Genomic DNA, 13,734 nt, shown 5'->3' on the forward strand with positions numbered 1-13,734 from the left:
ATGACTCAGATGCTGTTTTTCCTGTGAGGCTGCATTTATGAGAGATTTAAGCCTTATGGAGGGATCAGCACCCTACTACCCTGTGCTTTTGTTGTCCGTCCCTCTCATCTCGCGTGTCTCTCGCAGGAACACAGGTCGCCTGAAAACAGACCCTTCGTCCTGGGGGGCGCAAATCCAATTTCACATGTCACACTCACATCAGATTATTCATGCAGGTAGGGTGAAGGATGCTTAGGTGTGTGTGTATATGTTCTAATACACCTCTTTAGAGTGTGAATGTGTGTGAATGGTGTGGGCACGTGTTGCCCAAGGGCATTTCCAGAAAGGGAGCAAACATGCACATACACACATGCATGCACACACTCATAAGGGGTGTGTGTGTGTGTGTGTTTGTGTGTGTTGCCTTTCATTGAACAGAAGGCCATCAGTTAGTCATCCGCCTGAAGAGCATCCCTGGGTACATGTCTAGTGGACATGCACACAGTGGCTGTCCCAGAACAAGGCTTACTGGTCAATGTTTAATGCTCTGTAATTGGTTTCACTGACCAGCACAGCCTGCAGGATGCCAACGCTGATCCAAAGCCTGGCAGTTGAGACCAACCATCGCTGAAGTCCCAAACGATCTTTTATTTTGAAACTGTGGCTGGTTGTAATTCATATTATCCGCTGTGAGAGGTAATGGTTGCTTGGCAGTCATTTAAAGGATTAAACTGTCAAGGGTAATCTGTACGATCATGTTTAGAAGTCCTCTTCTGTGTCTTCTCTCCTTAAAATGCCAAAACTTAAGTTTCCAAAGTATATCACACTGATTCTTCAACAAGACAGGGATTCGATTTTGATGTCTGAAAGCTCAGTTTCTTTCTCTCTCTCTCTCTCTCTCTCTCTCTCTCTCTTCTCCAGAGAACCATGAGCACTGTGGAGGAGGAGCCGGATCACATGATACCATGAAGACAAGCCTGCAGGTCCTGCGCTGCCAGCTGCTGAGTGAGTAGACCCACGCTGGTGGGACACGCACATCAACAGGGTGTCCTGAGTCTGCAACCAGGGACCAGAGGATGCCCTGCATGGTCAGAATAAAAAAAAACATCTTGGAAAGTCATGTTACAATCCTACAAAAAAGGACTTTAGCAACGTTGAACTCTACATTTTTATTCAAACAATTACCAGAAACACATATTACATGAAACATCTGGCAGTTTGGTTTGTTTTCGAGCATCCATGGGTTTCCTTGGTGTTCATGCACTATTCACTTGATATGGGCTGAATTAAAGGAAGATGTGACAACTGGAGTTAGTTTTGCCATTGCAAAGTTGTCTGTGTGAGGGTTAAAAATACATTTTAGTGCATGACATTTTTGTAAAATATCAAGAAGATTGCGGATTACATGAAATTTCTTCATCTCACTCCTATGAGAATGTCGATATAGTTCCCAAAAGTATTCATTAATGATGCCTTTAGTACAACAACTGTTGCTGTATTTTCCTGCTGGCCTGTTGTGTTTGAATAAAAAAAAAAGGGATTCAGATTGTGTTAATAAATTGCATCCCATGTAGTTGATGTTATAGTTCAAGTTTATACCGCTTTAAATTCAGGGGACAAGATGGGAGTGGATGTTGGAAGCTCTGGCAGGCTACCAGCCCAGAATGTCACATGAATATGGAGCATGGGGGGGGGGGGGTCAGACTGGGACCCACCAGGATCCTGGACGGTTAGCTAAACAGGCTGATGAAATCTTGTATGCACCCTCGAGCTCCACCTCAGGGCAGCAGTGCCAAAAAAAAAAAAAAAAAAAAAAAAAGGCTGTCTGCTGACAAATCTGCCTCAATCCCTCCGAAGTGATAAACTGGACTGCTGTGGGGGCAGTGCTTTGAGCTGTAGCAGAGGTGGTGGGAGGTCACATTGAAGCGGTTTAATCCAGAGAGGGCGGAGTAGCTTTGTGAGCAATGGTGGGACAAAATATCGAGTCGACACAGCAAAATATAATCGCTTTGACTCGATACAATTATCGAATCTCTGGGGCCAAATATCAATTTTTAAAAAGAATACAGATCTTAAAAAAAAAAGTTCCCTGCCAATTTGACTCATCATGTTGCTACTTCATGACTCCTCATCATGGTATTGTAATTTTATCATCATAGTACCGTACCGTATCATTTTAAATCAAATTGTGAGAGACCCCTATTTGGGAGAGTTGATACTGACACAATATTTAAGACTCCGTTTTTGTCGTAATGTCCAATGTTTGTGTTCAGAGTTCGGAGCTTTACTTTTCCATCAGGGTTTCCTTTTTGCCTGAAATCTCTGTGCATTTCGGAGACATTTCTCATTTTCCGTCTCTGGGTGAGCCTGCAGGAGACAGATGTGCTTAAACACCCTGAGGCTGCAGCAGGAGAAGAGATGCTGCGGATAGAAGAGAACTTAGATGGATGATATCACATTATTATAGCTTTCTGAGTATTCAAGTTTCTCTGTGTGCCTCCAGTCAGCCTCTTTGCTGTTTTCTGTTCTTCTGTCTTCTCCCTTTTTAGCCAGTCCGCCCTTTGTACGTAGTCAAGCCTTCTGTGATGACATAACACGACTGAATCAATTGGGGGAACTTAGTTGTTTATAGCAAATGAGGTCTTGTCTGGCATGCTCAGTCTTCAAAGCAAAGCCTGACAAATGAGGCTATTTGTGCAAATTGTGTTTTTTAATCCTTAAAAATAGATGTCTTGAAAGGCCTGTTAGTCCGAAGTAGTGCAAATAATGAAACAAGCCTCGAGTAATCTCAGCCTATCACAATCCAATTTTGTCTTTTCAACTATTATTAAAGTGTTCCTTGCAACACATTGTTGAACAAAGGAACAAAGAACAGTGAAAATGTTGCCCAACCTGGCAGTGTCTGTGATGTTAGAGGAGTTGTATGACCACAAGCCCGCAATTCCCTCCGCATTCAAGACAACTTGTTGTTTAATGTTTCTCCTTCCTGTTAGGTCCTTTGCCTCTGTCACAGCAGCTAAATCATTATCCCAGTAAACAGCTCAAGAACCCTTTGTTGTTCCTGTTTTTCGCATTCTCCCTCGGCCTGATCCTCCGATAAACACGTCGCTGTTCAAAGCCGCTGCAACCTGACAAACAATTTGCAGAGCATTCAAACAGGAAGCCATTATCCTGTTTCGAGAGCTTTTCTCTCTTATCAATGGCCTCACATCTGTGGTTCCCTCCCCGCTCCGCCACTCCGCCACGCCGCCACTCCACCCTAACTGTGCTGCTCCACCAGGACGGTTTCAGAGGGCCACAGGATGTGCCCTATCTGTCTGTTTCCACCCCACGGGACACCCACTCTGTGCAGAATGGCAGACGAACACACCCAGGAGCGACCAAAGGAATTTGTCTGTTTGTGCTTCTGTGAAGATGACTTTCTATTTATATAAGATATGTATACATCTCTGATTAGGATGAGTTCCAGAAAGTTCTCACTGTTAAAGTCATATTACAGATTTTAACAAATATGTTGAGTTCATCATATCCTGAAGGCTTTACAACCTGAGCTTTTGATTATTGCAGATGTCACCATTAAAAATGCTTTGTTTTCCCTCGTATGCGTTTACAAATCAGGAACTGTAGGAAGATTTAAGAGGATTATGACATACATGATTTTTTTTAATTATTTCAGTAACAATCAAATATAGTGACACAGAAAAGAGAATGATGAACAATAGGAGAAAGAAAAGTGCTTAAGTGGTTTGTAGACCTTCTGTTAACGTTTTTCTGCATGCCATTCCCCGCTCTCTCTCTCCCCTCCATTTCTGACTCTATCCACGGTCCTATCTCGAAAATAAAGGCAGAAAAAGCCCAAAAATAAACCTTTAAAAAAAATGAAAAGTGCCTATGCTTACATTACAAGGGGCAACAATTACAATTATTGTATTAGGGGAGCTGGATAGCCTAGCAGTTATGTTGCTATTGCGGGTTCAAATCCAACATTGGCCCTTTGCTGCATGTCGTCCCCCACTTTCTCCTCCCAACGTTTCCTGTCTCTCTTTAGCTGTCCTATCCAATAGAGGCAAAAAGGCCCAAAATATAACTTTAAAATGAAAATAAAATAAATGATTGTAATAGAGGTATGTTCACAGTTAGACCCGTAAAGTGTTATTATTAGTACAGTACATGCAATTAGTAGAAGTAGTGGAAACTGCAGCAGTTATAGTAGTACAAGCAGCAGTATTAGTATAAAGATGTAATGGACTTAAGGTAGGTGAAGTAAGGCTAAAGTAGCACAAGTAGCAACATTAGTAGAAAAAGTACTAGTAGTAACAGTTGTAGTATTTGCCTATAGCAGCTGATGTAGTATTATATTCTTACTTATTGTTATAGTTGCTGCAGCAGCAGAAGTGAATAAAAGCAGTGATGTTGGTAATTGGACCTCCAGAAGTAGTAATTGGTTTTAATTTTTTCTACTATTAGCTGTATAGTCGGTGGCTGTGTGAATGATGGTAGTACAGGTAGCAGTGATATTACTACTGTAGTCATACTGTTGGTAGTAGTAAAATTGAAGAAGTGCTGCGGGTCCATTGAAGCTGGTGAGGGCCGACAGCGCTCTGTCCAGGCGTGATAATCCGATCTTAGCAGCAGTTAGTCAGACAGCAGCTCCAGTTGGCCAATTGATAAAGGGTTCAGTCTGCCTGAAGCTGATGGATCTGATCTGCTTCTGTGGCTCTATGATGGCCCGTCAAAGCTTTAAATTAAAGGCTCAGACTACCTTTAACAGAACTCCCCATTTAAAGGCTTGGACTTTGATTCAGGTCTGTCAGGGTTTATCCTCCAAACGTGAGATATGAATTCATTTTGTGTGAGATAACAGAGCTGTGCGGCGTGTGCCTGTATGGTGTGATAGAGGCTCATTGGTATTCTGATGAACACCGTTGATAAAGCCTTCTCCATTTGCCCCGCGGGATTTCGGGGGGGAATCCCACAGAGGTTTGTCCGCTATCGCAGAGTGGTTTTGATTAGCATAAACGAGGCTAAATGTGATCCATGGAGGGCCGGGCGGGTTGGGAAGAGGACATCCTTAATTATTGGTTATGGTTCACTGTCCTGGGGTTTCAAAACCAGCACTCATGTTTATCCCATTAGAAGATGAGATGGACATTTTGTACTTTTATTGAGTGAAACAGAACATCACAGAGTGCGAGGGAAGGCAGATGGCCTTCTGTGTCTTGCTCAAGGGCACATTATCATGATTGTTAACAGACAACACTGTTTAAGAATATAAATGTTGTTCCGACAGCCTCAGACGAGCACTGGCAATATTCAAAACCACCTTGACAGGTGCTTGAAAAGTGAAGGTAAAGAGTTTCAGAAAGATGTTTATTTAATCGTATGAGAAGGCTTTGTTTGAATGAGTCTGATAAAGTGCAACTTAATGATCAAAATCTAAGTAACCATTGAATGCCATTGAGGACAGTGAGGTCATATTCCCCTCTTCCCCCTGCATCCATAAGGCAAATGTACCTGTAAGTCCCTGGACAAATAAAACATGTTAAGATAAAAGCTTAAAGTGTTTTTATAAATATTATCCAGGTGGCTCTTAAGAGAAAGTTATTTTTTGTGAGGATATCAAGCTGCACATTTTGTATACTATAGTGCTCAGTATTTCATACCCTTGAGGATTTATCGTTCTTATTCTATTTAATTCATTTGTTCATGATGTGAATTTGGCAAAATTGCCATTGCATGTACAGTATGTGTGTCGCTCACTTTACATATAGTTGCCTCTTCATTCCCCGTCATGCTGCCTGAGCAGGGAGATGACTGAGGAGTAACTTTGTACCGCATGACGATCCTTACTGATGGATGATTTTGCAGCTCCTATTTTTGGCTTCCAGAAGAGCCTCCAGTTTCTAAAATTGACGCTGCCAGCGGGCCACCGATGATGCGACACTCCCATCCTGGCTGCAACACTTGCCTCATAGGCAGATTGTTGCTGTGCATTCAAACTACATCTTTCTCCATTGCATGTAGCATGTAGTGACCTCTGGTAAAAAAAAAAACTAAAAAAAAAACTAATATCTAACCCCCCATGGTGAGAACACCCCCTCTCCCATCTTAGGATTTATCATGCAGCCATGCAGGCTGGTGCATACGACACACTAAGTGCTCCTATATGATTGATTAGGCTGAAAGACTCATGATGCATGTGCCTGAACGAGATTGTTCTTCTGTAATCGAGTCTTTGCATTAGATTGAATCCATGGAAGAAATTCAAAGCAAAATTTCCTCAGCAGGAATAAATGTTGTGTTGTTTTTTATTTCATGTAGCGTAACTTTAGCATCCTTGACAGCTGCTCTGGCCTCTGTCCACTGACATTGAGTCTAATAATGAATGATTGGTGGGACAAAGCCTACAATGGATCACTGCGCAGGATCCTGCTTTACAACATGATTTATTGATGTCCCTGAAGGCATCAATGGAGGACTTGAACGAATGTCACCGGCTTCCTATGCATTCAAAATAGCTCTAATTCAGCAGGTTTCCTGCATAAATTGCCCCACCCTATAAGATCCTGAGTGTAGGTGTTCGAAAACAGGTTGGCTCCATTAGTCAAATAAATGGGGGCATAATCTCATTGTAATTTCACCGGGGCGTTGTTTGTCTCCATGATACTAGCATGTGCTATTCTGAGATGATCCCCTGGGTGATAGAGATAGTGAGGGCAACACGTTGGTGTGATTGATAACTGTAAGCTTCGGTCCATTAAAGCATATACGACAGGGGAAAAATTTTCAAGAGCATTACATTTTTACTCTTAAACTCTGCTTTTTGTCTCCTTGTGATCAAAGGTTCAGATTTTTCTCCCTTGCTTCATAAAACTGGACAGATCCTTTTTTATTCGTGTTATGTGCATGTGAGAATATATCAAAAACAGCAAACAGACACAAAAATATTGCTGAGTAGACAAGTGTTTCTAAGCAAGACAAATGTTTAAATAAAGGTTTTTTTTCCTTTAAATTCCTCTTTTTGAACCTTGGTCTCATGTTTCTAATCCCACCTTTTCATTTTGTCCATGTCTTATCGCTGATGAAACACCTTCCCATCTTCCTCCCTTACTCTCACTACACCTTTGCCCTCCTCCTCACACTTTCCCACCCTGTCCAACCTCACTATTCTTCCCCTTTTCCATCCAATTTTCTCATGTTCTTCCCGTTGCTTCAACTCAATAATGGATGTTCATAAAGCTCAATTCACTTCTCAGGCCTTTTCAATCATTTCTCTGGTTAATTCACTCTCTGTGCTGGCTTCTTCACTGCACGTCTTAGTGGAAGCAGGGCTTGGCTCTCTGTCTGTGTTCCCCCTACTAACGCTCTCACTCCATCAGCCAGACGCCCAACCGATGAGACAAATTACATCCATTTGCCTTGGAGACAAACACAGTGCACACATGGATGCTCATGTAACTCATGCACACACATAAATTGAGAATTTACACTGAATAGGTCAAAATAGACAGGGCGGAAAACATGCTGCAACAATGTCATGATAGCTTAGTACTTTAAGGGAATAATAAAGAGGCTTGACATGTCTCTATGTCACATTAATTATTATCTTACAAGGACATGAAAGCAAACCGAATACACACAGATTTTCCCCTCTAATGGCCACTGAAAAATATCTACACGCAAAGAACTACTAATCTGTTTCCAATTCAGAAAAGGATGTTAAACATGTTAAGCGTCTCTCCAGAAACCCATTCAAAGATTTTTGTGTTCTTATGAGCATTATTATTTTCCATAGAGTATCTTAGTCATCCACCTCCATAGTATAGGCCTGTGCTGTTATCTCTCTTGAAACTTAAGCCCTCAAACATTTGGACAATTAGGTAGTTTTCCTGCCTTTAGATGTGTGTTTCCAAAAGCTACGCTCCAATCCGACATCAAACTTTTACAGTTTAAACTGAGCACATAAATCCTTTCCGACTTCTAACAGTGGAGGCTACTGGAAATATAGAGGAAGATAGATAATAAGGATGACCCTGCTCTAACTTGCTAGCTAGACAACAAGCTAATTTACATTCCTCATTTTCCAAAGAGAAATGCTAGTTATGCAACACAAAGTTGGCGCTACATCTGACAGAGATGACAGATGTAAAATTTTAAGTATATGCTCTCTCACAGCTAATGTTCCTCTATGTACCTAGCGTTAGCATGCAAATTAACTGCTTTTACTGCCTTCTCTCATTCTGGATATATTTTAGACCTCACAATGTAGGCTATGGAAATGAATGTTGCTTCAGAGATTTCCACAGACAGTTTGTGATATACATATATATATATTTTTTTAAATAATAATCCCACAATGAAACGTCATATGATGATAACAGACACATTCATCCAGACAAAACACCAAAACCACCTAGAGCTTTAGTGGGAGCCGTTTTACTTGAATAAATTTTTTCTTCCCCAGAAGATATTATGCAAGACGCTAACCTAACCTTTTCTTTTAGGGTTCATGTTGTCGGGACACTATAATCATTTTCTCATAGCTGTTATCTTCTGCTCATAAGCAGCTCATCCAATATTGTGTTTTGCTTTTTTATAATGACCCTTAATAAGGAGATAAATGTGACTAACTAAAGTCAAACAAGAAGGCTCTGACTCAGTACTCAACTGAGCGTCTGAAAAACTAAAAGCTAGTGTTATACTCACCATGTAATGATTATTAGGGATGTCAGGTACGAGAGCAAGCTTATTTAAAAGGCAAATTCTCCCCTTTTACATATTAGATGCGGTCTTCAATAAAAAATTATTTGACTATAAGTACACTGCAATTTCACAAAATAATATGTATCTCCATGTTGGTTAGAGATGAGGTTGAGACCAATGTTTGTGATCCTGATAAATCAGAAGATTGTGCCCTCTGTTAATGTGTGCCTGTGCCAAACCATTTAGTTTGCACGTTTCTGATACAACTTTGTCCTGAAAAGGAGTCTGGGTGTATCATGTTTTATTCATTGGTAGCAGAGCGTCGGGTTGCTGGGTTTGGGGAGCCAGGGATTGGTACTGATTGAAGGTTTTGACTTTACCCAGTTCACAGAACTGTTAACATTATTGCTTTTAATTGGCTTCTTTGTTTCATACTACTTACTTACCTTTCCGATTTTGTCGTCAAAATGCTTTTATTTATTATTCAGATATTACTTTTTTTCTCTTTCTTTTTGTGGTTTTAATCATTCACTTTCTTCAGTGTTGATCATTTCTTGTCGTGTTGTGCACATTTCAAAGGGCTGTTTCCTCTCAATGTCCCCCCAATGGGACCACCGTTCATATTGCCAATGATCAACAATAGTACTAATACTTTTAGCTTTTATAGGTTAGGGTTTGTCTGTGTTCCATTATTCTGCCAAGAGGATCATCTCAGGAAAGACGAGCGGTCATAAATCAAAGATGGCCATGTGTGTTATCTCCTCAGATTCAGGTCTGAAGTGGGCTCTGTGGATTAGAGACGTGACAGGCTTGGTTAATGGAAGACAGGGTCTGGACCCTCTTTCCTGGTCGTCTGTGTGACTGAGTATGGTGGAGTATGATTAATGATTCAGAGGCTGAGTTTAAATAGTGCGCTACGTTTTGTTCTGCTCTGCTGTGGTGTATTTTAAATCCTCGGGTGAATAAAAAGAAAAGAGGAGGGGGGAAATATATGGCAAAGAAATTTGAGATTAGTCATTGACTGTTACGTGGGCTGGTAGGTTTTTTTAATTAATTACGCCGGCCTTTTCTACCCCCTTTTCTACACATTCAGTGCTTTTTTCCCCCCTCTTCTTCTCCTCTATCTATCATGGAAATATGAACTGGCCAAAGAAACACATTTAAATGATGGCCACAGCCTATAGGACACATTGGTGGCTTTAGACTGGGATTTATAAATTAACCACTAAGTAACCATGAAGTAACCACAAAGTAACGACTATGTAACCATTAAGTAACCATTAAGTAACCACTAAGTAACCATTAAGTAACCCCTAGGCAACCACTAAGTTACCACTAAGTTACCATTAAGTAACCACTAGGCAACCACTAAGTAACCACTATGTAACCATTAAGTAACCACTAAGTAACCATTAAGTAACCATTAAGTAACCACTAGGTCACCACTAAGTAACCATTAAGTAACCACTAGATAACCACTAAGTAGCCACTAAGTAACCATTAAGTGACCATTAAGTAACCATTAAGTAACCATTAAGTAACCACTAGGTAACCACTAAGTAACCATTAAGTAACCACTAAGTAACCATTAAGTAAGTACTAGGTAACCACTAAGTAGCCACTAAGTAACCACTAACCACTAAGTAACCATTAAGTAACCACTAAGTAGCCATTAAGTAACCACTAACCACTAAGTAACCATTAAGTAACCACTAAGTAACCATTAAGTAACCACTAGGTAACCACTAAGTAACCATTAAGTAACCATTAAGTAACCACTAAGTAACCATTAAGTAAGTACTAGGTAACCACTAAGTAGCCACTAAGTAACCACTAAGTAGCCATTAAGTAACCACTAACCACTAAGTAACCATTAAGTAACCACTAAGTATCTACTAGGTAACCACTAAGTAATCATGAAGTAACCATTAAGTAACCATTAAGTAACCACTATCTTCCAAGAAACTTAAACACTATTGGTTCAGTAAACTGGGGGCAAAAAAGTATTTCAAATTGACCTCGAATCCTGTTTTTCCCAATCCCTGTCTACAGCTTAGCGTCCTGCAGCAAAAACATGAAACACAACCTCATTCTGCCTTAAATTAAGTATGTTCTGTTCTCAGCTGAACACATAGGAACACCCCACTGGGAGCGCTGCTAACACATCACTTCAGCTGTGTTTAACATTGTCAATACAGGAAGGGAGGGAGCAAAGTGGAAATTAATAAGCCTTTGCAAGTTGCTCCCTCCATGAGTGTCTTGCTGTCTGCATAACATAATAGGACCAATATTCCCTACAGGCAACTGCTAATGACTTGTCACTACACAGACTCCTTATGGGATTGATCTCCAGAAAGTGACTCTGTCAGGGTTTGTGATACTGTTTTGGCATGCAAAGTTGGCCGTTTTGATGCTACAACTGTGAAAGTATCCTTACAAGGTGTTTTGTGCTGTAGTAAGCATGAATGGAGACTAATTTTAATGGTGCAAATTCATTTTTTAATTCATAATTTGTTTCAGATAATGCATTTATTATTTCTCCTCACATCATTTTGACTTCCTTGGCTGTTTATAATAATGACACCAATTCAAAGTAATATAGAAGTTTTTTTCACGTAACTACCTATCTTTAGTGTTACTTGAAATTGTTGTTTGGGCTTTTTAAGCATTTCTGCAGGTTTGTTTGTACCCTGCGTTTAAAGAAAAGGATCCTCTTAAGTCCTAATGGCGACCTTACACATGCACAGAAACACACAGTGGAACCTTGTCTAGTGAATTATTCAGTTAATAAAGCACTCACTAAGTTAAACTGTGAGTGACAAACACAGCAGTTTAGTAGATTAAAGGCTAATAGCATAATGAATGCAAGACAAGGCTGCACATCAAACGTTCAGCTGCAGGGTTTACACTTTCTCTCTGAGCTATGAGTAGCAAGAGCCTTGAAAGAATTGATAAAAGCCGACAGATAAGCTGAAAATAGGATGTGATGTTATTATGAGCTAATCATCAGATTCCTGTCTCTTTGTCCGCAGGTGTTCTAGCATTCCTAGCACTGCCAGTAGGACTGGTGTCATCAGCACAGGAGCTGTACTTCATACAGACATCCCAGGACTCTGTCTCCATGGCAGTCACCCACAGCAGCCCCCTGTCTGCCCCAAAACCTGACCCCTTGGACTGGCATCAAGAAGGCTCCAGTAGTGGGGAATGGACATCCAAAGGAGGCACTCAACCATCAAGCATCATTCTCCCCACTGCCATAGTCCAACCTTTGGCCTTGCTTCACACAACCCAAAGTTCTGGTCCTGCTCATGTTGATCCTCCCATTGATGAATCGAATATAGTCACCCCTAACACTGTGAGCACTGACAGTCTTGTGGTTCAGCCCCTGGAGCTTGGCTATGATATTGTAAACCAAGGCAAAATGCACAAATTGGTCAAAGCCCTTCAAGTCCAAAGGCCAGTAACTGTCAGCACTAATCAGGCCAGCACCAGCATCCCAGAATTTCTCAGCACAGCAGCTCCAAACTTAAATGTGAAATCTACTCCTGGAGGGCCTCCAGACCCCCTTCCTCTTATGTCCAGCTCTGCATCAGACAGAGGAGACACACTCAAAGTAGAACCACAGAGGTTGAGCTTGGACGCACCTTCTATACCCGGTCGTCAGTATGTTCCCAGATCCTCCCTGTCACCCTTTTCCTCTTCTGCAAATGATGCTGACCCCATACTACGCCCGAATCTCAGGGAGCACGCTGGGGGTACTGCACACCATGCAATCACCCTGAGGGAGGTGCATGCAGGGAACGAGCGCCCCACTGACATGCTGGTGGTGGAGACAGAGGCTCCAGTCCATAGCCCACCAGAGAATCTAACTTCCACTGCATCCACACCAGCCCTGGATCTCAGCATCAAGAATTCAACAATCACCCCAAACAACCAAACTTCACCCAACGAGACCACCACTAAGATGGAGGGTCAAGTTGTAATAGGAAACACCACAGACAATGCCCCTCTGGGACGCGGGTTGGGGAATGTAACTACTTATGGTGGGCTGTTCTCCAATGACAGCTCAGTTGAGGAGATGCCCGCTCAGGGGAACAGCTCAGAGTCCCCTTCCACAGCCAGTGGGAATTTCCTAAACAGACAGGTTCCCGCCACAACCCAAGACCCCTGTATGCCTTGCAACAGCTCAGGCCCGACTGTGGACTCCCGCCTGACAATCTGCCTGAGCAGGATGGACGTTGTGTGGATCGTGTTGGCCATCACTGTGACTGTGTCCTCGTGTTGTAAGTAATAGCCCTGGTGACACCCAGAAGTTTGTTAGTCAGCTTTTGAAGAACTTGTTAGCTGATTTTGTTACCTTCAATATTTCCCTTGCCACTAGTTTTCATGCTAAGCTAATTGGCTGTTAGCTGTAGCTTTATGTCCTAAAAAAGAGTCAGTGTTATCATTTATCTCATCTACCTCCTGGGGAAACTTTTACTCTGGGTCAATAGAAAGTTATTTTGAAATATAAAAAGTCACAATTTACTCTCATTATGCTCGCACTTCTCTTCATCTTTCCTGGTTAGCGCTTGCTTAATTTTTTCAGGAATGCCTTTTGACAGCCTCCAGACTGCCTTCAGGCCAGGATCCTGTTGCATTAAAATCAAGAGGGAGCGATAGCATATTAGTAGCCAGGGAGACAAAGTGTCTTTCATCGAGAAGTGGAGCTCCTTAGGCAAAACTGATTTTTTTTGTGTAATGGTCTGTTGGAGATGGAGAAATAAGGATTTCTTGCTCTGCTATAATAAATAACTGTCTTGTATTTTCCTTAAAGTTTGTTTCTGAGTGACTTAAAGCTTTGTTACTTAGAAAAGCTCAAAGTTACAACAAGGTACACCACCAGTAGCAGATTCAAGCCGTATTTCCTTTCAACCACAATCTCTTCCAGCAGTGTACGCTGTGGAGAAACATGACAGCTTCTCCCTGAGCATCAGTGTGGGCACTTTCAGAGGTGTTATTTGAAGCAGCAGCTCCTCCAGCCTCTGTGCTAACCCTCATTTTCCCCTTCCT

The 13,734-nt window shown here is 41.6% G+C and overlaps 1 protein-coding gene across 1 annotated transcript in view; it reads left to right on the forward strand.

Annotated features, from left to right (window-relative positions):
• The window catches only part of tmem108 (transmembrane protein 108), a 45,003-nt gene that overhangs the window by 26,655 nt on the left and 4,614 nt on the right, over nucleotides 1–13,734 (forward strand). Inside the window, 3 exon segments of the mRNA XM_065949152.1 lie at nucleotides 901–984; nucleotides 11,715–12,965; nucleotides 13,613–13,659. Of these exon segments, the coding sequence (XP_065805224.1) occupies nucleotides 945–984; nucleotides 11,715–12,965; nucleotides 13,613–13,659 (1,338 nt within the window). The 5' untranslated portion in view covers nucleotides 901–944.

Source organism: Labrus bergylta, chromosome 20 (genome assembly GCF_963930695.1).
Source record: "Labrus bergylta chromosome 20, fLabBer1.1, whole genome shotgun sequence".
Taxonomy (NCBI): domain Eukaryota; kingdom Metazoa; phylum Chordata; class Actinopteri; order Labriformes; family Labridae; genus Labrus; species Labrus bergylta.